At 45.0% G+C, this 25,254-nt stretch overlaps 1 protein-coding gene across 1 annotated transcript in view; it reads right to left on the bottom strand.

The window, feature by feature from the left end:
- Muc4 (mucin 4, cell surface associated) overlaps positions 1-25,254 on the bottom strand; it is a 59,566-nt gene that overhangs the window by 13,478 nt on the left and 20,834 nt on the right. Inside the window, exons 2-10 of the mRNA XM_023704758.1 lie at positions 7,954-10,245; positions 7,496-7,627; positions 6,328-6,461; positions 5,299-5,463; positions 4,424-4,579; positions 3,151-3,281; positions 2,014-2,102; positions 420-593; positions 124-252 (exon numbers count right to left, since the gene is read on the bottom strand). Of these exons, the coding sequence (XP_023560526.1) occupies positions 124-252; positions 420-593; positions 2,014-2,102; positions 3,151-3,281; positions 4,424-4,579; positions 5,299-5,463; positions 6,328-6,461; positions 7,496-7,627; positions 7,954-10,245 (3,402 nt within the window). The remainder of the gene's footprint in view (positions 1-123; positions 253-419; positions 594-2,013; positions 2,103-3,150; positions 3,282-4,423; positions 4,580-5,298; positions 5,464-6,327; positions 6,462-7,495; positions 7,628-7,953; positions 10,246-25,254) is intronic.

The raw sequence follows: 25,254 nt of genomic DNA, 5'->3' as shown, positions 1-25,254 counted from the left end.
GACAGAGACAGAGAGACAGAGACAGAGACACAGAGAGAGACAGAGACAGAGACAGAGACAGAGAGACAAAGACAGAGACAGAGAGACAGAGACAGAGACTGGTGCCAAACTCTTTGGACTTACCGAGCAGCTCCGGGCTCTGCACGCTCCAGCCTTCCCGAAACTCCCCCCAGGGCCCGTAGCTGCAGCACACACCACCGCGCCAGGAAGAGAAGCTGCACAGCAAGTGCTGGCTGTGGGGACTCCGCCTGCCTGCAAGGAGGCCACACAAGCTCAGCCTGGGCAGGGGCACCATGGAGGGTGGGATAAGCTAGAGAGACAGGTACAGAAGGTGGGCTGGGGGTGTCCCTGGGGTGGGGAGCAGCAGCTGGGAAAGGCACCTAGGCAGAGGGGATGGTGGGTGGGCTTGAAGATGTCACCTGTGCCCATGGGCTGGAACCGCAAATCCCATCTCCCCTGTTGCCAGGAGCAAGGACAGAAGATCGGGCTCAGGGTCCAGCGGGGCTGCATGCTGCTCAGTCGCTGCAGGCACCTGAGGCGGAAGTTGGGCTTCACCTCCCTGTGCAACCTGTAAATCTGAAGCCCCCGGATGCCTGTAAAGAAAGGGGAGCAGGGCTTAACCCAAGGCTTCGGGTCCCCAGAACCCAAGGATGTGCCCTGCACAGCTCCCCCACCTCTGGACAGCTCTTCCTGGAGGGGCCCAATTCGGGCCCACGGTGATTCTTCCCCAAGCCCTCGGGCCTGAACTCCAAGCCCTTATGTGGTGGATGTTGGGGCAAAACCCTGGTGCCAGAGCTGAGCACGGAAGCTTCTCCCAGATCCGGAGCAAGCCAAACTCTGGCATGGCCAAACCACCGCTCCTCCATCCTCTCTCCAAGCCAACACCACATTCCTCCATGACCAGATTCCTGTTGCCAGACCCTGTATCTCAGCCTGGGACACCACCACTTACTGGCCATGCCAGTAGACCCTCCCCCAGCACAGATGCCCCAGTGGCCAAGGCACAGGAGATGGTGGATGCCAGGAGGCTGCCGAGCAGTTGGGATGCGAAGCAGGGCCTACTCCAACCCCACAAGGCTAAGGAGGCAACCTCTGGACCCAGGCACCCACAGGCCTTTAATCCCCTGAAGTCAGGGCTGGCCACAAAAGACAGGATAGAACTGCACCCACCCAAATGCAGAATCAGTCCAGAGAATTGCAGCTTGTTAAGATTTTGAGATGATTATTCATTAGTCATGGTGACGTGTGTGTAACACACACACACACACACACACACCGGAGAAGCATCCCCAAGTCCCCAGCAGATGCATCTGGACAGAAGGGCCCTCAGGTGACAGGCCAGCCCCTCCCTGAGCAGCATGGCTTGACTCAGCTTAGGTTTCCAGAGCAGAGCTAGATTTACTCTGTGGCACACACAGGCCCAGCTCCTGTGCCCGGACATCTTTTGCTCTGTTGTGTTTTGGAAACTGATTGTTTTCTCTTTGCAGATTCCGTACACCATGGCAAGTCATAGGCAATACCACAGTTTGCCTCCAGATACTGAAGTCTGTTTTTAGGCTCCAGGCTCTCTAAGAGAAAACATGTTAGTATTTTTCCTTTTTTCTTCTTTTACACACATTGGTAGCACAATGTCTAGAACACAGCAAGTGCTCCGTCGAGGTGACTGCTTAGATGTCAGGCTCCTGGAGCCCCTCTTAGAACAGTCTCTTCCAGGTCTCAGTAGGGCTTGGACAGGACACTCAGTGTACTTTATCCTATCCTCTCTCCTAAGACCTGGACCTGCACTGAAACCTGCTGGGTTACTTCATGGAGGGTGATTGTGCTGTGGTTAAGGGTGCGGGCTGAGCTGGCTGCTCCTGGCCAGTGGTCTGAGCTTTTGTGTTGGCCTCAGACTGCATGGGGACACACTTGGGATGGGTGAGTCAGGGACCAGCTGCCTCAGCCTGCCACAATGTACAGCCCGGGGCACCAGAGAAGACTGAGGCAGCAAGGGTGGCACAGTGGTGCTTTTACCTAATTTGGGATCCAGGAACTGGTCTGGACGATACCTCTCCCTCAGTGGCCTGGACATCAGTGGGCTGTCCTCAAAGTAGCCGTCTCCACTGCGGGCAGAGAAGACTCAGGTGCTGTGGCAAGCTGGTTAGTCAGCAGCAAGGGCCTGCCTAATTCCCCATCCCATCACTGGCAGCAAGAGCCCAGCACGTCCCCTTGGTCAGGACACAGGTGTGGAACTGACTTGAGACCTCTTTCCTGCCTGTTTTCCTTAAACTAGGGATGGGAAGGAGACAGCACAGAACTGGTCCCTGGGGTTAGCCATGGCCCACCTGCTAACTCAGGGACCACAAGCAAGTTACCTACTTTTCTAAGTAAGAAGGCTAAAGAGGGATTTGATTTCAGTAGGATCTACCTCTCAGCATGGTGAGGATCTGGCACAGGGACATTTACAAGGCCTGCAGAGCCAAGTGGGGACTTGACACAATGCACTGCCAGACCACAGATGAAAGCAATGTAACTCTAGGGCAACCTGAACCCACCCTAATAGAAGAAAAAAGCCTTTGTAACCATTACCCAGAACAAATAACATGTGACTTTCATGGTGATTGTCATGTACCAGCCTGTGGCAAAGACCGGGCTGCTTTGTACCTGGGAAGCCACTTGCAACCATCCACGGCCCCCTCCTTTCTCTCTCTCAGGCACCAGCCAGGTGGCCAGTGTCCCTGCTTTGTGGGTAATTCCCAGGAATCAGGGAGGCAGATCTGAGCCTCAGGTGTCTGGGTTCAGATCCCCAATTTCACACTTTCTAACTCTGGGAAAGTTCCTAACCTATTTGTGTCTCATAAAGAGTATCTGTCTTACTGGCTGTTTGTGATAATCAATGAAAGAATGTACATGAAGTTCTTAGCATAATAAATGTTGGCTGTTATGGTTTTGGGGAAGCCAACATTGTCAATGGAAACCAGGAAGTCGGAATTACTACAACACCCAGGGACTAGGGTGGGGAAGACAGACAAATCTTGGAAACAAAAAATGAGAGGTTCTGTGGGAAGTGGGCTTAGTGGCGAATGGTCACCCTTGTTTCAGGATGGGAGTGAGATCAGCAAACTGCACCTCCCCGTCACCCACTCAGAGCGCCTGCTGTACCCACCCTACCTGGAGAAGCCCATGAGGACAGGGTTGCCCTGCTGCTGAGCCACGTCCCACTGCATCCCAGTGCTCTGGTACAGAAATAGGGCATAGGATCTGCTGCCGTCCGTGGAGAGGATGGCTTGGTAGGTGTTGGTCTGGGGGGGGGGGACACAAACATGGGGGTGCCCTTGAAATACTTGGGGTCTCCTCTCTGATGCCTACCCACCTGACCCACAGAACTGCCACCACACACCTCACCTGTTCCAGGCCTAGCCTGAACACAGGCTTGGGCTGGAAAGGCTGGCAAGTCTACAGTGGGGCAGGCAGCACCTGTGGGGAGTGCTGAAGCCCCTACCATGTTGGATCTACCTTGTTTGTGGCTATTTCCAGGAAGAGTAAAGAAAGGGCTATGGGCTGCAATTAGAAGAGGGTTTGGAATGGAAAGTTTAGGAACCGAGCCATCAACTAAGGCACCAGAACTAGGAGAGGATTTGCCAGCTCCCTCAGGGATATTTAAGGACATGGATGGTGTGGGGGACCTTCAGAAGTGAGCTGACAGTGCCCCCAAGACACATGCCTTGTCCAGAGTAGGTAAGAGGAGCACTTACAGTCTCCAGAGGTTGTGTAGGAGCCAGAGTGTACGGTCAGGAAAACCTTGGTCTCAGGCTTGACTTGGTCATTTGCTAGCTGAGTAAGTTGGAGCAGATTTTACCTCTGTGGCCATCTTACCTCCTGTCTAACAGGTGGATGACAATATCGGTTGACCCAGCTACAGATGGGACAGGATGTAACTGTGTCCCCTGCAAGGTTTACTTATCTGAAGGTGTGGTCCCTACTTGGTGGTGCTGAGAGTAGCGAGCATGTAAGAGGCAGAACCTGGGGTGTCCTTAGATTGTTGGGGACATTGTGAATTCTCATGTAATGTGTCCTTGCCAAGCCATGCTGTTTAGATGTCCTCCCTCCGTGGGCTATGTAAACCTCTCTTTTCAGCAAGTAGCTGGTTTTAGGTACTTTTTTCATGGTAACAAAAAGCTGACTAATATAAGCAGTATGAAGTCACCAGCAGACAGACTGCATCACAAAGCCATGTCCTGCTCCGCGTTCACCGGGCTGCTGTGTGGTCAGGTAGATTCGGGCTGAGGCAGGCCTGGGCCACTGCGCATGCTCAGCATAATGGGTCACCACGGCACTGTCCTACTCTGGGGGGGGCGGGTTAGCAGAGCAGCCACCTGTAGCTAGTACTCTGCCTTGTCTTACTTCTCGACAGTGTGTGGGAAGCTGTCTGTGGTACACTCACCCCAGAGGTCTGCTGAACAGGGTAGGCAGAGACATTGACCCATGTGACCTTTAGGGTCCACTTGGCTTTGTAGCTCCAGTAATTTGTAAACTTTTTAATCCTAGATTCCACCTGCCGGACTAGTGGATTGTCTTCATTGTAGAGTGTCTCATATTCCTAGAAAAAGAAGGCAGACAAGAGGAAGGAAGTAAGGGTTCTCAACAGGGAGGGACCCCCACTTTCTGCTTGGGAACCTGTTTACTTTGATGCCCTCATGCCACCACATTTCTCTGTATTAGGCCTCTTCTGACCTTAAGGTCCATTCAAACTCTGGCTACAGGAAATCCCAGATGTGGTGGAATGGGTGGTGGTCCCTTAGCCTGCAAACCCAAGTTCCATGGACTTGAACTCATGTATCTCTTAGCTCCAAGAGGGCCAGATGGCATGACCAGCATGACTACTCCTGTCTTCTTACATCATCTGGTGGCTCCCTGAGGGCAGGTATGTGTCCCTCTATCTTCAGAGCTTGTGCAGTGCCTTGCCTATGACTGTGGTACATACACATCTGCTACAATGGCCTTCATTACCTGTATCCACCGGCTGGGATTATGAACCAGTCCAGGAGCACAGCCTGAACCCTGCTTGATTCTGTGGAGCTGACCCTCTGCAGCCTTATTTTAAAACCTAACACTGAATTTCTAACCCTTATCCCTGACACCTCAGATCTGCACATGGTCAAGGTAGGGTGCCAACGTTCCTCCTCCCAGTCACTATAGTGCAGCTCCAGTCCCTGCTCACAGAGCTCAGGCCAGGACAGAAGGAGCACCCTGGATCCTCCACACAGCTGTTTGTCTTCTCTGGCAGGCTGCTGAGTACCTGGACTTTGAGAGGCCCACCTGGTAAAAGATGGTCCCACTGCTGCCAGAGAAATCAGCGTCAGCCCAGAATGGAGCCACAGTGGCCACAGTGGCCCAGCTGGTGAACCCTCCTGTGGGTGGGTTGGGATAGGAGAACATCTGGTTGTCTGACTCTGGGAAAATGATCTGGCCATTATCTGTGAACTGAGCACCCGGGTTCTTGGTTAGTACTCAGGGAGGGAGGAGATGAGATGTCTCAGCCTTGGGCCAGCCTCCCCTGAAGTGACTCCCCCAAAGACCTGTCTGAGAAGAAAGTCAGAGATGTCAAGATGCCTGAAAGATCACCCCATCTATGTCCTTTCTTCTGGGAGAGCCCTTCACACAGCGACCTCACACACACTCTTCCTCCTGAGGGTGTTCCTCATTTCTGAAGGCACCAGTGATGTTCTGCCTCAGTGATAGGCCTTCTGGCTGTGGTCCAACTTTTCACAGAGGAATGAAGCCCCTTAGCCTCATTCTGAAGCTTATGACCCAATCAATGGGGCTAAAAGAATTGACATCCTCAGGCCCATTGTAGTGTTGCCCTTTCACTGGGTGTGTGCTAAGTTCCCTCCCTGAAGGAAACAGAGACCACAGTGTTCCAAGTCTCTGGGAATTCCATGAGTCTCTTGTGAGACTGATGGTCCAGAGAACAAGGACATAATCCTAAGAAATAGAAATGGCACCAAGTCATGCTTCCCAGGTATATCTTCTTACTCATGAAAAGGCACTATGAAAACAGCAGTAAGCTGACAGGACTCTGATCTCTTTTTACTTGGGTAAGGAAATTTTTGTCCACATGAGAAAAGAATCTTTGCCTTGCTCCGTTTTCCTCAGCTAGACTCCTGACAGTAAAGAGGGTGTATAACAAAGATGGTGCCCATTCTCCTTTCCTCATGACTGTCTCCTAGTTGGATAGAGAAATTCCCTCCCTGAGGAAAACAGAGAGCACAGTGTTCCAAGTCTATTGTGGGACTCATGGTCCAGAGAACAAGGGTCCTACCACTTAGGCTGCAATTGGAGACTCACATAGAAGGAATCCCACAGAGAGGAGCCAAGGGGAAAGCCAATCTTGATCCTGAAGAGCCATGAAGTAAAGTCCACAGTCCTCTTAACAAAGTGCTGGTCTCCTTTCCTTGTCCCATAAGGGAAAAGAGAGTCACCTAAGCCAGGAGGGAGAAGAGTATGAAGTCCATGTGGGCCTTGGCATTCTTTCAAGCTCAGAAGAGGCCCCACAGGGCTTCCCCCACATTGTTTCTCATGCCTGTCCTCTGTTTCTCAAGGGGTTCTAGGACACCATGACTGGGAGGTCCCATCCCTGCACCTTTCCACAGTATTTAACCTATCTCCTCAGTTTCTCCCTCAATGGGTCCTCTCACCATTCCCCAGTCTGGAGCAAAACAAGTCCTGCTGCCTGGATACTGACACATGATCCTGCCTCTGTGTTAGTAGAAATAATTCTTCATAAGGATTAAAGGCAAAACTTTGATACTGTGAAGAGTTGTATTTGAAAGACCTTTCCATGGAATGGAACTTGTTTCTTAAGATGGTATTTCTCCAGATAAACTTGAAGACACCCTCCCCACAGAATTTGTTCTAGGACTACCACCAACCCCCCTCAGCCCCACCCCTGAGGTGCTTAGGCTTCAGTAAGAGAAACCTTATCCTAAATTTGTCCAGTGGGCCTTTGTCCATATCAGTAACCACAGACCCATTGACATCCTCATGTGGTCTTATTTGGATAACTACAGCGGGCTCTACACAACTCACCTGGGGCTTCTTCAGTAAGGTCCCTGCAATTGGTCCACACCAGCCACCATCGCGCTATTCATACAGTACAAATCTATGTCCTTGCTAGTTCCCCATACATGATTCTTGCACACACCAGCCTTCTCACTAATCTTCACCTTACCTCTAACAGTCCCAAATTCTTTGAGGCCCTCCTTCCATTGCAATGCTAGGACTCAGTTCTCATTTGCATACCTTACTCCAGCTGACCACAGCCTCCTCCTTCCTTGGGAGCTCTCCCTCCCCCAGCTCTGCTTCACTCTTGCCAGGAAGCCTCCTGCTTACCTTGAACCTGTTTCCACATGAGTCAGGGGCTTTCCACTGTGTGCACCTAGTGCCAGTCCAGCTACCACAACCACATCCTCCACATCTGCAGGGGGAGGGCTCTCACCTGGAGGGCAACACTCACCTGGCTCGAGCTGAGGACCCAAGGGGGGTGTGAGGGTTGAGCCCTGGAGTGTGCTGGGAGTGGAGGCCAGAGGAGCTTGGGAGGCTGAGGAGAGCGAAGAGGTCACTGTGCTCGGAGAGGTTGTGGTCACTCCTGGACATACAGGGAGAGAAAACAGGAATGGTTCAGAGAGCCAGTAAACAACAGTCAGAAATTCAAAGACATTGGGAGCTGGAGACAGAGCTCAAAGCTTTCTTGATTGTCTACTGGTCACACCCAACCAGCTTCCACAGAAGCTGCTTTCTGCTGGCCAAGGGCATGGGGGGCTTGTCACTCCCACACCCAACTAACTTTAACCTCTGAGAACCTGACCCCAGCCATGGCTCACAAGGCCACTTCACGAAGTTGTCAACACTCCTCTAGGGTCACTGGAGGCCAAGACCACTATACAAGATGGAGACACTAGGTTCCCCACCTACCTGAGGTTCCGGCCTTCTCTGAGAAGCCTGAGGAAGATGTAGATGGTGAGGAAGGGCTAGTAACAGACAGGGCAGAGGTGTGACCTGGGAGGAGGGGAGTGGAACTCCAGATGGAACTTCCTGCAGGAGCACTGGCTGGCTGAGAAAATGAAGAATTACTGATTGATGTATAGAAACTTGGTGTGGTCTGGTTTGTGTCCATCTTAGCAGTAGAAGTAAAGCCAGAGGAAGAAAAGCCTGTGGATGGCTTTAGAGTAGAATGCTTAGATGGTGAGGAAGTTTCCAGAGTGGTCTTGCTTGAAGAGTGGTTTATAGGTAAAAATGATAAAGCTGAGGTAGAGCCAACTGGGCCACCATGACTGCTTGTTGAACCCATGTATGTTGAACTTGTCCTGGGGTTGGTAGTAGATTGTGTTGTCTGAACAATTTTAGGGTACTCATGGGTGGATGTGGTTGAGGTGCCCACTGAGAAAGTATTTGGCAAGGGGTTGTGGTCAGAACTTGCAGAAGGAGAGACACTGGTACTCTGGTTCTCATGGTCCACTGAGCTTGGGCTTAGGGTCAGAACCTCTCTACGTGTGGACCAAACTGAGGAAGGAGAAAGAGAAGCAACATCACTCTGTGTAGTGGGACCCATCACAAGGGGCTCTTCAGTTGTCAATGATGACAGAATTGGCACTGTTCTCTGGGTTCTATGGCTGTCACTGACTGGGGTTGAGAGAAAGGTTTTAGTGGTTCCTGAAGGTGACAGGATGTGGGAGGTATTGGTTACTGGAGATATATGCCCACTCGGAGTGGACATAGGTGGGACTGTGGCTGTTGAGAGGGTGTCAGTCACCAAGGAGACCAAACTGGTGGTCCTGAAACTGATGTTTTCAGGTCCTCTGGTGGTTCCTGTACTTTGCACCATCTTAGAAATAGCTGATGTTTCCTGAGAAGAGGTAATGAGAGAAGTTGAGGTTGGTAGATCAGTGGGCCTGCCGGTCTTTGAGACATCAGACACGGTGGGAGAAAAGGTGTTGTGGATGAAAACGGATGTCACTGTCGTCCCTTGGGTACTGTCAGGATTGGTAGCCATGGGCAATTCCGTTGGTGATTGAGATGTGTGGCTGTCAGTCAAGGAAGTAGAGGAGGAGCCAGGGGTAGAGGTAGACAGGCCTGGGAGAGCACTTCTAGGACTGTTTGTGCCCCTTGTTGGGAGTGAGGAAGTGGTAGTTGTATCCACAGATTTGATGGTTTGTGCTTCTGTAGTGATACCTGTACTCAGAGTAGGTTGGTTGGGAGGAGAAGAGGCTGTGTCCTGCGCAGAAGTACTGGGGGACCCGGATGATACCGCTGTTACTAAGAGCCCTGAGGTGATGGACATGAGACTTCTGGTTTTAGGGAGGGATGTGTCCCTTGTGTTTCCTGGAGTGGAGTCTGTGAAGGCTGTCCCGGTGACCCCTACTGATGTCATTGAAGATGTACTGCTGCTGACACTGGAAAGGGTTGATGCACCTGGAGAAGATGGCTCCTGGGAGAGGGTCACTGCCAGAGTGCTTCCACGTGGGGAAGATGAAAGGGTTGTTGTGGTCACAGATGTGCAGATGCACACTGGAGATTCTCTGGTGGCCTCCATGCTTTGACTCTGTTGATTCTGAGGAAAGTCACTGGATGAGGGTGCTGTTGATTGTCCTGAAACAGTTGTCATTGAGACTCCTGTGCTGACAGGAGTGACACGTGTAGTTATAGGCAGGGAATTGTTCTGGAACGGAAGAATGGAATAGAGTAGAGTGGTGTCTGTCTTGGTGTCTACTGTTGATGTCGTGGAGTGTGTGCTGCTGACCTTGGAAGGAGATGAGGTGGCGGCTTGCAATGGAGAGGATACTTCTTGAGAGATTGTCTCTATCAGAGCATTTCCACTTGGGGAGGACGGAGGAACTGACGAGGTCACTTCTGTGAGGCTCCTGGCTTGAGATTCTCTGGTGGTCTCCACACCTTTAGCCTGCTGGCCCTGAGGAGATGGAGATGTGTCCTGGGATGAGGTGCTGAAGGCTGGTGCTGCTGACAGTCCATTTAGAGCTGTTGTTACTGAGGTGCCTGAGGTGACGGGAATGAGACTTCCGGTTGTAGGCGGGGACACATGCCCTGTGCTTCCTGGAGAGGAACCTGTGGCACTTATCCCAGGGAGGACTTCTGATGCCGTTGGAAGTGTGCTGTGGATACTGGAGAGTGGTGGTGCGTTTCCTCCTGCTGCAGTGGTGTCTCCTTGGGTCAGCAGAGACTGTGATATTGTTGCTGTTGTGTTATTTGCTTTAAACAGAAGATATGGGGCTTTATGAGATCAGAGAGCTTAGCTCAAGGGAATCAAAGGCTTGACAGCAGTTTCCTAGAATAGCTGTGGTCAGGCCAAGTGTTACCAGGTCTCAGGTATTACCAGGTCTCAGGTATTAAGCTCAACTAGGGATCTGCAACATGAGCACACAACTCCTGATGAACAGCTGCACCTGTGTTCTGCTTCCACTTGTGCTATGTTGGGACAGTGGCCAAGGAATGACAACAGAGTCCTGCTTCCTTGTGTGAAGCCTGAAAGCCTAGATCTGCCTCATTCTGTCCCACAACACTGTGACCTTAAATGCACACACAGGTCAGCTGATCAAAGCGTTTCAATCACCCCATGTCCTATATACATATTTTTCAAACACTATCAAGGTGGTCAGTGCCCTGTTTTCTCTTTCTTAGGCTGCTTTTCTTCTCCTGTCTCATCTTTAGTCCTATCAGTTTTTCTTCTCATCCTTTCATCCTATCCCTAAAGTCTCTCCCCCAGGAAGAACTCCAGCATCCTCTTTCCTCACCAACCTCTCCAGGACCATCTGAAAAGCCTAGGGATACTGGCCAGCAGCAGAACATTGTTTGGAAAGCAGGGGCAGCAAAACACAGTGCATATGGACCATCCTGTGCCAAGTAAGGGATGCTGCTGTCAACAGTGGGCCCAGGAGATTGTCTCATTGGGAGGGTGTGGAGATCTTCATTTGCCTATGCACTCTGTGAATGAGATATCTTTCAGATTGTGTCCCTACCTTTCCATGACCCAAGCCTGTGTGTGAACACTCTCCTGGCCTGGACACTGCTAAGCCACTTCCTATATTCTGCCAAAAGTAGTTGAATGAGAACCAGTGACATGGAAGTATTTAGGAGGACTCAAGTGAAAGTGACACTCTTCCTTCCTGAGGACAGCGGGAGGCCTTTTGGGGAGTAGGGTGAGGAGAGTCTCCTGCCTTATCTTCAAACACATAGACAGTAAAGGTGAACCTTCTAGAGCTTTCGATAATAACAAATATCCCACTGTGGCATGTGTACCACAGGTTCACCACCACTGGCATAGTCACTCATTTCGTGTTGGTTTCCCCAGGCAATGACACTGCCACAATGTCTGCCACCAATCAGTTCCTGCTACCTATAACCAGAACCTCCCTTCCTCTGTCACTGAGGGCAGCCTACAAGATCTTGTCTGAAATAAAAAGACATAAGGGAGCTATTTTTGTTGTTCTTCAATTTTAGTGCTTGGCAAAACAGAGTTTTTGGACTCCATTGCAGAGCCATTGAAAGGTTGTAAGACCACAGTTCTAAAGAAAAGACTAGAACTGAGTGATCAAAAAAAATGTCTCCTCTTGATACTGGTATACAGTAATTTTCTAAGAAAGTATTGGGCATCTTATAAGAGAGTTCAGTACCTGTGTGGGCTTAATTATAGTGCAGGTGGTGTGACCACATACAAGAGAGTGTGGCCTTCCATTTAAAGGAAGACTTTAAGAAGGGTTAGTACAAAAGAAAATTCCTGAAGTAAGTAGTGTTACGGTTTGTGTCTAGTTGTCCACCCAAAGGCTCATGTAAGTAATGGGCAGCCCGGGCTGGAGGAGCAGCAAGTGTCTTGAGGGGCGTGGCCAGAGGATCAGGGCGGGGCTTAAGGGGCTGGACCAGAGGCGTGAACAATTAAACTGACAGCATGCGCTCCACCCGCCCCGCAGGCTGCGGTCTCTGGGAGGTGCAGAGCAAGTCATCCTGGACTGGGGGTGCCCCAGCCTCTCCTTCAGACCCTGTAGTGCACGGCAGCGGTGTCTGCAATTGAGGCCACCTGCGATTAAGGCTCCGAGGTCTTGCTACATGATTCAGGCTGTTTTAAACTAAGAAACCTCCAGTAACTGTGAGCTAAATAAACCTTTCCTTCCTTCAGTTTGAGTGTCAGGTATTTGTCCCAGCAACGAGAGAAGAGTAACTAAGACAAATAGAAAACAAGATAAATTATCACAGGATGTGGAGGGAAAAGTTAAAGAAAGTAAAATAAGAAAAGGAGAGATGTATAGAGGACCTGTCCTCGAGACAGAATCTACATGTAGTAAGAATCCCTGGAACGGAGGACAGAGCAAATGAAGCCAGAACAATAATTATGGAGCTAACTGAAGAACACTTTCCAGAAATGAAGAATGAAGTAGGCCTGCAAAGGAAGAAGGCTCACAGAGCACCTTTAAAATGTTACGAGAAGAAAGCAGCACCTAGTCATATCCTCATGACTTTCTAAAATTTCAAAAAATTTTGCAAGTATCCGACAGAGAAAGCCTTTCCCCCACACAAACGCCCAAGGAATACACTGAGTCAGATTTTTGTGACTCCCAACTGTGTTCCTTGCAAGGACAAAGGCAGGAGCAAATTGCAAAGATGCCTGGACCCTTGTCAACTCGATGGTGGGGCTGTGGGGAGACAGTGCCTTTGCCACAGCTGATGAACTCTTTCACCCTAAATTACAGGTGGCCCTCATCGCAGGGGGTGCATTCCAGCACCCCAGGGGATACTGAAGGCTCTCCTGATAGCGGAGACTACAAACAGTAGGTTTTCTCATACATATGAAACTTCTGATAAAGTTTAATTTGTATCAGAGAATAACAATAGCTACCAGCAGCATATTTTCACAATATACTGAACACAGATTGTTTAAAACTGGTTGTTCACTTTTGGGGTGAAACACTGCAGTTTCTGGAGGTGGTTAACTACAGAGGATGATTACAGAGGTTTATTTTTAAGTAAATTAAATTTCTACTTTTTTTTTTTTTTTTTTTTGCTTATTTTTAACATTTGTCTCGATCTGGCAGAACCCTAAAAAGGAAAGATGTATACTCTAGTCCTGGTCCCATTCTAACATAATACTAATGTAATGTTGAAATTTTTAATTTTAAAATATACATTTCCCAGTCAGAATTGTTTAAATGCCAATTTAAGCTTTCAAAATATTGGATAAGGATCAGGGAGATAGCTCAGTGGCTTAAGCACCTGCCTGGCAGCACAAGGTCTTGAATTCAACCCCTGGTATCACAAAAACAAAAAGCATAATAATAATATTTGATGGTACCCACAGTAGCTGTACCCCAGCTTTCTGAGCTTTGGGTTCAAGATCTTCCATTTTTATTTATTTTTTGGCGGAACTGGGGATTGAACTCAGGCCCTTGCACTTGCCTGGGAAGTGTTTATTCCACTGAGTCATCTCCCCAGCCCCTCAAGGTCTTCTAAATCAAGAAAAAACTAAGAAATTTTGAGTTTATTTTGCCTTAGGAACTTACTCTAACTTAATTTGGCTTTCATTAGCTCCCTAGCTGTTCTCAAACACAAGTGTTCTTTGTTTTGGTTTTGGTGGTACTGAAGATTGAATGGAGTTTTGTATTGAGATACAGCCCTCGTCTTTATTTTTTACTTTTATTTTGAGATACAGTCTGACTAGGTTGCCCCCCCCCAGCTTGAACTTTTGATCCCCGTGTTTCAGCTTCCCACAGTGCTGAGAATACAGCACCCCCACACACACACCACTGCCACCAACACATTCACAAGGAGGTGAACTCCCAGGGAGTCAGGCTCCAACGCAGTTCCTACTATTGGTCACCTCCTTCTCTTAGGAGAGAGTCATTTCAACTTTCAGGGGAATGAAAGTACATATGAATCAGCTCTGATTTATTAACGAGGAAATGACTCACAGGCAGGCTTGTGGACTTCATCAATAGTGACAAGCCCCTGGGGACTTAACATCTAAACCCATGTAGACAAGGGCTGGGGTTGATCCAGCTCCAAGGTCACCGATGCCCTACGACTTTGAGTCAGCCTGAACAGGAAATGTCCTTTATTCAGAATCCATTTATTTCTAGGACTCTAAACTCTGCCTGCATGCTGCTTGATAAAATTGCCAAACTTGGTATCTCAAAAGAAGGTTTAGGCTGGCCAGATAGCTCAGCGGACTAAAGCACCTGCTTACGCAGAGCACAGTGGCTGGGGTTCAATGCCCTGTGCATTGTGCCAGCCCTGCCCCTGTGGCTCACTGAGCCGGTGATTGAGACTGGGCATGGTGGCACGTGCCTGTAATTCCAGTGCTTGGGAGGCTGAAAACAGGAGAATCACTATGAGTCCAATATGTAGTGAGATTCTGTAGACCCTGTTCCCCCCTGTCCTAACTACATCTTTTTTTTTTTAAATATTTATTTATTTTTATTTATTACATTTATTTATTGTGTGTGTGTGTGGCCAGCTCAGCCCACCAGGGGGCGGGTCTGGCTGGCATGTGGTGCTGGGGATCGAACCGCGGTCCCTGTGCTTTGCCAAGCTTGTTTCAAGTAGGTGCTTTAGACCACTGAGCCATCTCTCCAGCCCCTAACTACATCTTTTAAAAAAAGGTTTAGATTTAGAAACCTTCCCCATGCAATTATTGTTGCCCTTATTTCATGTCCTAAGAGCATAATGAAGAGGGTTGGTCCTTTGCAGCCTTTGTGTCTACAAGCAGAAGCTACTTCCCAGCTGAACTGAGCTTTCTGAACTTGGAGATTCTCAACAAGTACTATCATCTTAGAGCCCTCATCATCTCTGTTAAGATCAACACTGGCAGCAAAAGTTTTATAATAACATCATCCATTTTTTAGAACATTTTTTAAAATAAATCACAGGGTTCTGCTTCAACAGCATGACAAAAGAGCTAATTCTTTAACCACAAACCTCCCAGGCCAAGCAATGAGTCAGAACCCTTTTCCTATGCAAATCTGGGGTCAGAGAAAGAAGGGAAATACAGAGGAGGAGAGAAGCTGGCAACAAAGATGATGGGGCAAGGCACTCGTGGGTTTGCTGCTTCTGAGCTCTGTGGCTTTGGGTTTAAGAACTGGAAGGGGAAAAAACCAAGGTCCTGCATCAAGACACAGAACTGAGTTTCTCCTGTAAAGCTAGAAGCTGTGATGGAAAAAGTAGAGTGGAAAAATCAGGAAGAAGGGTGGAAAGGGAAGCAAAATAAAGAATAGAAAAATGATAAAACAGAACATGATATGGGAATAAAAAAAAGAATTTGTGGTGCCAAAACTTTGCTTCAACAAAGATAAGATGGAGGGGGCCAGGGAGATGGTTCAGTGGAATAAACGCTTCTCTGGCAAATGCAAGGGCCTGAATTCAATCCCCGGTTCTGCCAAAAAAAAAAAAAAAAAAAAAAAAAAAAAAAAAGATAAGATGGACAACCTCTTGGCAAGGTCAAGAGACAAAAAAAAGGAAGGAAGATGGAGGAAGAGAGAGAAGAAGGGAAATGAAGGGAGGAGGAATAAGAAAAGGAAAGGAAAAATTATTAGGAATGAAAGAAGGGCTATAATTTTAGCTGGATGCGAAATTTTCCTTAAAATACAACTGATCAAATATGGATTGAGATAAATGGTAAACTTGCATATAAAGTATTTTACATTTTCAGCACTTTTAAAAAAAGAACCTGGGGAGACCAGGAATGGTGTAGCATGCTTGCAATCCCAGCACTTGGGAGGCTGAGGCAGGATGACTGTCACAAGTTTGAGACCACCCTGTGTTAATACGAGCTCAAGGCCAGCCTGAATCCGGAACTACAGACCTAGACTCTGTCTCAAAAAAAAAAACTAAAAAATAAAAAAATCCAGGAGACAGGAAATGTAGCTCAATAACAGAGAGCATGGTTAGCTTGCCATAGGCTCTGACTCAGCTTCCACTAGCACCAAACTAAAAAAATTAAAACGAGAGAGACAGGTAGAGACAGAGACAGAGACAGAGACAGAGACAGAGACAGAGACAGAGACAGAGACAGAGACAGAGATGATAAAAATGGAATGTTTACCCATCCACCAAGACATAGACCAGGATAATTTTATAGCTATTTCTCGTTAGACAATCAAGAAATAAGTAATTTCAATGTTTTTGTGTATTTGACAAGGTTTCAAGCTGGCCTTGAACTCACTGGGTAGCCAGGCTAGCTTTGACCTCACAGTGATCCTCTTGCCTCAGCTCCTGAGTGCTGGGATTACAGGTGAATACCAGCACACACAGCTGATTTCAATTATTTTTGGGACGCAGGGTCTTGCTATATAGTTCTGCGTGGCCTTGAGCTCATTAATATATATAGTCAAGCTGACCTTGAACTCACTGTGATCCTCCTGCCTTGTCCCACAAATCCTGGGGTTATGGGCATACACCACCATGTGTAGCTACTTGGTATCAATTTTATATAAATTCTTCAAAGGCTTGAAAAACACTCTACAATCAATCTTATATGGTTGATTCAATTTTAACACCAAAATAAGAGTGCAAGAAAAAACCTGCAGATTAGTATATTGCAGTAATAATATACTGTGAAATATTTTAAACAAAACATGAGGCTAATTATGATGGCACACATCTGTAACCCCAGCATTCGGGGAGGCTGAAATAGGAGCACCCCAAGTGCAAGCCCATCCTGGGCAATTTAATGCCTTATAGAGAGCCTAACCCCACACAAAATGTAAAACAGGGTAGGGATGTAGCTCAGGGCAAAGGCTCTGGATTCAATCCCCAGTATGGGAAAAAATAATCAGCAAGGTAAATCAAATAGGATTCATGTGCGTGTGTGTGCACATGCACGTGCGTGTGATGGCTAAGTTTAACTCTCAACTTGATTGGCTAGGGGGCTGCTGAGGGTGTTAGTAAAGCACTTCTTAGTGTATCTGCATGGGTCATGAGAAGGTGGCTTCAGGACTATATCTGATCTCTTGTTCCTTCCTTTCTGGCACTGCTCCACTCCACTTTCTGGCTGTCATCAGATGAGCAGCTTTGCTTCACCACACTCGTTTGCTGTAATATTTCTCCCTTGGAGCCAACCATGGACTGAACCCTCTGAAGCCATGAGCCAAACTGACCTTCCCTCCCCTAAGTTGTGAGTGTCAAATTTTTGCACCAGAAACAGAAAAACTATGTGTGCATATGTATGCCTCTCCATGTGTGTGCATGTGTGTGTGTGTGTGTGTGTGTATATATGTGTGTGTGGTCCTGAGGATATAACTTTGCTAGGTGAGTAGTTTGCCACTGTACTACAGTCCTCAGCCCACAGTATTGGATTTTCTTGGGTGAGGAAGGAAGATTGAGACAGGGTCTCACTGTACAGTTCAAGCTAACCTTGAATTCAGTATACAGCCCAGGCAGGCCTAGAGCATACAACAATCCTCTTGCCTTAGCCTCCCAAATGCTGCGATTATAGATAGGCATGTTCTACTATACCCAGCAGTATTGAATTTTTTTAAAAGTACATTTGCTCAAACTGAGTCAAAACCAGATATGTAAGATGAATATAAAGCTTAATTAATAAAAATTAATATAAATCACCATATAAACAGTGTGGAGAGCAAACATGATCATCCAGAGATAAAGGTAAAATATTTAATAAAAGTCAAGAGTAAACCTTGTTAAAAATTATATCAAATGAAATAAGAGAAATCAACTTACTCAGTAACAATATCAATAAAGAGCCCATAATAAATACAACATCTAAAGATAAAGAGTCTTTAGAATTTTCCTTAAAATAAAAAGATAAGGGGCCAGGGAGATAGCTCAGTAGAATAAGCGCTTGCCTTGCAAGCGAAAGGGCCTGAGTTCAAGCCCCAGTTCTGAAAAAAAAAAAAAAAAAAAACTGTTGGTAAAAAGATAAAGTGTCTGCTAGGCAGGCTCAGGGGCCAGGGTTTGATCCCCAGCGTGTCGTGCTGGCCCCACCCCCAGGGTGTGCTGAGATGGGGACTGAGACTGGGCATGGTGGCGTACTCCTGTAATCCTAGTACTTGGGAGGCTGAAAACAGGAGAATCACTATGAGTCCAATCTACGTAGTGAAACCCTATAGACCCTGTACTAAATACATAAAAAAAAAAAGAAGAAAAAGAGAGCCAGGTGGCACATGCCTTAATCCTAGCTCTAAGGAGCCTAATACAGGAGGATCACTATGAGTTCAAGGCCAGCCTGAACTACATAGCAAGACCTTTTTCAAAAAAAATCAGGAAAAGCCCAAGATCCCAGCACTCACTGCTTCTATTGGACATGAGGTTGGAAGTCCTAGACAGTGCAATAAGACAAGAAAAATAAACAAGAAATGTGAAGACATAAAAAATTTCAGTTTTGGGCGGGGCTGTAGCTCAGCAGCATAAGCACCTGCCTGGCATGTGCAAGGTCCTGAATTTGATCTCTAGTACTGAAAAAAAAAAATCATTTTTGTCTGGAAGGAAAAAATCAAACTTATGAGTATTTGCAGATAATATAATCATTTACGTAAGAAAGCATCTCAGGACTGGAGGTGTAGCTCAGCTGTAGAGTGCTGCCTGGCATGCAGGAGGCCCTGGTTTGACCCCCCAGCACCAAAAAAGCCTCTCACATTTATAAGTGAAGTTCTAGGTACATGCTCAAAATTGTAAAAATAGCTTCATTCCCATGTATCAGTAACAGAAAATATTTTTTAAAATATGTTTATGACAGTGGAAAAAAGTAAAACATTTAAAAACAAATCTAACGGGAAGTGTGCTTCATGTTTATGTACAGATTTTACAATTTCAATTGAATCAATTTAATTATGTTAATGATACTGTGTACATTTTGGGAAAGATAAAAAATATATAATCTCACTACCCAAAAACTACATTCTATATTGTTACTCTTCCTTTTTCTTTCTTTCTTTCTTTCTTTCTTTCTTTCTTTCTTTTTTTTTTTTTTTTTTTTTTTTTTTTTTTTTTTTTTTTTTGAGAGAGGGTCTCACTGTGTAGTGCAAACTGGCCTTCAACTCACTTTTTTAGCCCAGGGTGACCTTGAACTCATGGTGGTCCTCCTGCCTCAGCCTCTTAAGTGCTGAAACTATAAGTATGTACATGTACACCTGGCAAGTTTTTGTCTTAATGAACTTTACTGTGTCTTGTGGAGGTGACCAAAAACCATGGGGAATGGTTAAATTAAAAGTATATTACAGGGGCCAGGGAGGTGGCTCAGTAGAATAAGCGCTTCCCCGGCAAGCACAAGGGTCTGAGTTCAATCCCTGGTTCAGCAAAAAAAAAAAAAAAAAAAAGTATATTACAACAAAAGATTCATTGCCATAGATTCCTCTCAAAATACTCACTTTGAACACATTTATCCCATTGTTTTTGGCAATGTACTTTACTGTGAAAGTTTTTTTTTTTTAAACACTCATGGTATATTTTGGGTCACTCTTGTACTGATTTATTTTTTATTTTGAGACAGAATCTTACTAAGTTGCCCAGGCTAGACTCAAACTTAAGATCTTCCTGCCTTAACCTCCCTCAAATCTGAGATCACAGGTATGCACACAGCATATTCACCAGTAAATATTTAAAGTGATTATGTTTTAATATATGACATTAAATGAACAAGTAGACAAATTTCACACACACACACACACACACACACACACACACATACACACACACCAGCTAACATCCCATCATAGGTGAAGCTTATAATTAACTTACTTCCCAGCATTGAAGCTGCTTCCGGGGTATTGCAGTTATAAATAAAGCTTACGTGAGTCTCCTCTTTCTAAATAATGTTTCATTTTTATTTTTTCAGATCATTTCCTTCATATAAGTTTCTGTGACTTATATGAATATAAGGAATATCTGGTTCATACTATTATATAAATTTGCTTGTGATTCATACATTCTGCCAAATGTCTAACAGAAAGATCAGGCCAAGCTCCAGTGGAACAGGCAGGGTGTGAGTCCTGCTTACCAGATCCCCTCTTAGAAAAGTTCTTTGCTTCACAGTGTGGATTTTAACTCTCACAAAACACGTAGCTGGTTACATGCCAGTCTTTTCTTTATACATTTATTTAAAAAATTGGCTAATCATGGTTGACTGATTAAAGTCTCCTGTGGCAGCAGACAGGAAAGCAAGTGACATACTTCATGTTGGCGTATTTTATTGTCCTGGGAGTGGCCACAATGAACGTCTCTAAAGCTCTCAGGTTGTGAGAAGGAAGAGATTTGTACTAACTACAAGTACAACAAAACTAGTTTTCTGTGTTTGCCCTTCACCACTAATTAAAGAGTAAATTTGAAACCACTCCTTTCGAGCTTATTCACCATTTAATAAGTCAATCTATTCACCTTGACTAGGTCAGTCTTAGGTAGGAAACCCTGGAAATTCTTTTGACAAGAAAATCCTCAAATGATAGCATGGCACAGAATTCATGGGGCCTGTAATAATTCATCCTTGGTCCAACTTTGAGCACCTGAATTCTTAGTTGTAGGCTGCTATTGTCCAGTAATCTGTTTTCACCAGGTACCCAGGGTGACTCTAACACACAAGGTCTATGGACCACATGTGAAGACCCATTGTCTTTTTAATACATTTTAAAGAGAATCTACTTTAAAATATATCCCTGGGGGGGACTTCCATGAAGATGGAGGAGTGTTTAACAGCAGAGAAATAGCCTCCCCAAGACTTGGTGTCCAGATGCTGCAATATAGCAATGTGAGGAAGAGAGGAAAGAGAGAAGAAATGTGAGGAAGTGAAGAAGGAACAAAGGAGAGGGAAAGAAGAAGGATCTGAAGTGACAAAGCCCCATGGGGAGAACAAAAAGAGAGACCGCAATGCAGAAGAAGGAAGTAGCAAGCCGCACTTTCTCTGTGAACCCTGACTCGTTGCGTGGGAAAGGAGGCTCAAACTTGCAGATGTGCTGTGACTACTGGTGACCAAAGTGTCATAAATAATACTAAAGAACCAGGGGCTGGCCTAATGGGCAGCAACTTGCAGCAGACTCAAAACCACAAAGCTAGATATACCTGCAAGATATCTTTCTTCTTTTTTTTCTGGAAGATATCGTTGAAAAACAGTCATTTCTTGAATGTTGTAGTTACTAGCAATAAAACTACCTACCATAAGCTATTTATAAGCATCAACCCAGGACTCTAACTGAAAAAAAAATGAAAGGACACTCAGACAAGATGCAACACCAGAGTTCCAGCTCATTAGAGGTAAACCCAGGGAAAAATGAGTTGGAACCATTCAAAAGACACTACCTTGATTCTCTGAGGTGGTGACAGCAGAAGTAACAGAGTATATGAATGAGGTTCTAGGAAAAAATTCAAATCAGAAATAATTTCTCAGATAACTAGAGATGGCAACCATAATGAAAGACATGGTTAGTGACTCTAAAACAGATAAAGATAAAAAAAGACCTTATGCAAATGATGAAAACCATGTATGTCCAGCATAGTAAAGAAATGGAATCCATGAAACATTCAAACAGATATCCAAGAGATTAAAATTTCCACTGAAAGCCTACACAGCAGAATGATCCAATGAGAGGACAGCATATCACATATAGAAAAAAGGATTATGGTTAGTAGTCACAAAGAAAGATTTCTTAAAAATAGTAAGGGACCATGAAAAATCAATCCAGCAGCTGCTAGATGATGTAAAGACGAAATAATCTAAAACTGATGAGAGTCCATGAAAAAGCAGGAGATAGTACAAATGAAATAAAAACCCTATTCACAGAAGTAATGGCAGAAGATTTCCCAAATATGGAAAAAGAATTTGACATACACATAGTGAGACATGTAAAACTTCAATTAGCCATGATCAAAAACAAACTACACTAAGGCACATAATAAAAAAGATTCCAGATATTCAATGCAAAAGCAGAATATTAAAAGGTGGTAGAGAAGCGAAACAAATCATCTATAAAGGATATCCCATCAAAATCACAGCAAACTTTTCAACACAAACCCTCAAATCATGGGCCAGTTAGAGTAAAATATTTCAATCCCTACAAGAAAACAGCATCCAACCCAGATTGATGTACTCTGTAATACTACCTTTCAAAATTGATGGAGAGCCAGGCATGGTGGCTCACACCTATGATTCCAGCACTTGGGAAGCTGAGGAAGGAAGATTGCTGCAAGTTCAAGTCCAACCTGGGCTACAAAATAAATTCAAAGCCAGCCTGAACTTCATATTCAAACCCTGTATCAAAAAACCAAAAAATAAAAAAAAATTAAAAATTGATGGAAAAATAAGATACCTCCATGACAGAGAACATCAGAAGAAATTCATGAACACAAAACCAGCACTCCTAAATGTTCTGAAGAATATTCTAGAAAACAATAACAAGGACTACAACTCCATGAGCCTCCACAAAATGAAAATATCAGGCAAGGCATGCAACTAAACAGAAAAGAAAAAATAGGAACCAACAACAAGAAAATAACATGACAAATAAGTTAATATCCCTGAAAAGAAGTCATTTCCTCAGTTTTCTAGGTACTAGCAATAAAGTTACCTTCCATAAACACTTTGCAAGCAAATTTACAAGTGAATGAGAATTGAAATGAGATAATTCAATGTTTAATTGAGATAATTCACCAATCAAAAGAAACAGACTGGCACAATGGGTCAAGAAGCAAGATCCAATGATATGCTGCATATAAGAAGCACATTTAATTTCAAAAGAAATGTATACACTAAAAGTCAATGGATGGAAAATAATTCTCCATGGGATAAGAACCTGGAAAAACCCACAGATTTATATTCTATTTGCAGAAAAATTGAATTTCAAGACCAGACTAATTAGGAGGGACAAAAAAGGTCACTACAACTATGTAGAGTGAACAATCCAAGAATAAGAGATAGCAACCATAAAGATGCATGCACTAAATACCAGTACCCAACTGTATAAAACAATATTAACAGGCATGAAAAAAATCTATTTAATTAGTGTGGAAAAATCTTCACTAACATAAATGTAATGAGAGGCTTCAATACCCTACTGTCACAAACAGACAGATCAACTAGACAAAAAAATCAACAAAAAATATCAGAACTTAAACAGACTTTTGAACAAATGGGCTTAGTAGATGTCTACATAGTGTTCTACATCACAACATCAAAATATAATAAACACATGGGATATTCTCCAAAATAGATCACATAGAACATGCTTAAGTGCAAAAGAATTGAAATTATCCCATGCATATTATCAGATCATAGTACAATGAAACTTGATATCAATGGCTAAAGAAACCACAAGAAATTTATAAGTACATGGAAATTAACTAGCAGCCTCCTAGTCACAACCAATGAGTCACAGATGAAATTAAAGAAACAATTAGACAGTTTCTACAATTAAACAATAATGCCATGTCAGAAAAACAGATCAAGATCAAACAAACAACCTAATTTTTTTGTGTGTATTTTGTACAGGATCTAAAGGGTCTACAGGGTCTCACTACACAGATCAGACTTGTAATGATCCTTCTGTTTTCAGCCTCCGAAGTGCTGAGATTACAGGCATGCGCCACCACTCCAGGTCTCAATCACAGTCTCAGAATGGCCTGGGGATGGGGCTGGCATGGCATGTAGAGCCGGGGATCAAACCCCAGTCCCTGTATCTGCCTAAGCAGATGCTTTAAGCTGCTGAGCTATCTGGCTGGCCCCCCAAGCAACCTAATGTTTAACCTCAAACTTCTAGAAAAAGAAGAACAAGTCAAGCACAAAGGTCATATGAGTGAGGAAATTATAAATATCAAAGCAGAAATTAATGCAATGGAGAATAAGAAAACAATACAGAAAAATCAATGAGTCAAAGAGTTAACTTTTTGTAAGATTAAATAAAATTGACAAACCTTTAGCCAACTTTATCAAAAAAGGAAAAGAAGACTCAAATCCACATGATTAGGAAGGAAAAGGGTAAAATTACAATAGATCCTGTAGAAATTCAAAAGATCAATACCTACTTTGAGAATCTGTATTCTAATAAGATAAAAAATATATATGAAATGAACAGATTCCTAGATACATATGAGTTACCAGAGCTGAGTCAAGAAGTTATAGAAATTCTAAATAAACCAATATCTGTCAATGAAATTAAAGATGTAATAAAGACTTAACAACAACAACAACAACAAAAGCCCAGGCCCTCACGGATTCACTGCAGAATTCTATGAGGAATTTAGAAAAGACCCAATAATGCTATTTCTCAAACCCTTTCATAAAACTGAAAGGGAAGCAATACTTCTAAATGTATTCCCTCTGATTTAGATGTTACAATAATGTTTGCTTCCAGAAATAAATTTAGAAGCATTGTTTCCCTTTTAGTTTTTTCTCAAAAAAGAGAACTACAGGCCAATCTCCCTAATGAACATAGACATAAAAGTCTTAATAAGATAGTGGCAAACAGGAGTCCTAGCCCAGGTCCGGTGAGTGTGTGGAGAGCTTCCTGCTACCCTGAGCCTGCAGGACCAGTCCCAGCCCAGGAGCAGCATGGGCCGGACCCTCTCCCACCCCCTTGGGCCGCCCCCCACCACTCCACCGTACCTCCCCCACCCTGCCCCCCAAGTAGGAATTTCTGCCGACTTCCGGGAACCCCCAGACCCAGTCCTAGCCCAGGTCCGGTGAGTGTGTGGGAGAGCTTCCTCTTCCCCCTACTTCACTTTGCCCCCTCCAGGCACAGCTCAGGCCTGGCATACATGCCTGGGGTGTAATCCTGCATCTGCAATCCCTGCAGAGAGTATAGAGGATAGATCCAACCAGCTAGTCCAGGAGCAGAACATCTCGCCCTCAAGGGCAGCAGCGGGAAGGAGCTGAGCACAGCAGCCAGACCCAAGATAGTGGCAAACAGAATACAACAAATCATCAAGAAGATTATAGGGCCGGGGAGATGGCTCAGTAGAATAAGCGCTTGCCTAGCAAGTGCAGGAACCTGAGTTCAGTTCCCGGTTCCAAAAAAAAAAAGATGTGCGGAAGAATTTGGATTTAAATAAATAAATAAATAAATAAAAATTACTTGGGCCGGGGAGGTAGCTCAATGGAATAAGTGCTTCCCTGGCAAGCGCAAGGGCCTGAGTTCAATCCCCAGTTCTACCAGAAAAATAAAAAGAAAAGAAGAAAGAAAGAAGAAAGAAAGAAAAAGAAAGAAAGAAAGAAGAAAGAAAGAAAGAAAGAAAGAAAGAAAGAAAGAAAGAAAGAAAGGAAGAAGAAAGAAAGAA

The sequence above is a fragment of the Octodon degus genome, unplaced genomic scaffold, assembly GCF_000260255.1.
Source record: "Octodon degus isolate 3935 unplaced genomic scaffold, OctDeg1.0 scaffold00203, whole genome shotgun sequence".
Taxonomy (NCBI): domain Eukaryota; kingdom Metazoa; phylum Chordata; class Mammalia; order Rodentia; family Octodontidae; genus Octodon; species Octodon degus.
This window is presented reverse-complemented; position numbering and strand designations above follow the sequence as displayed.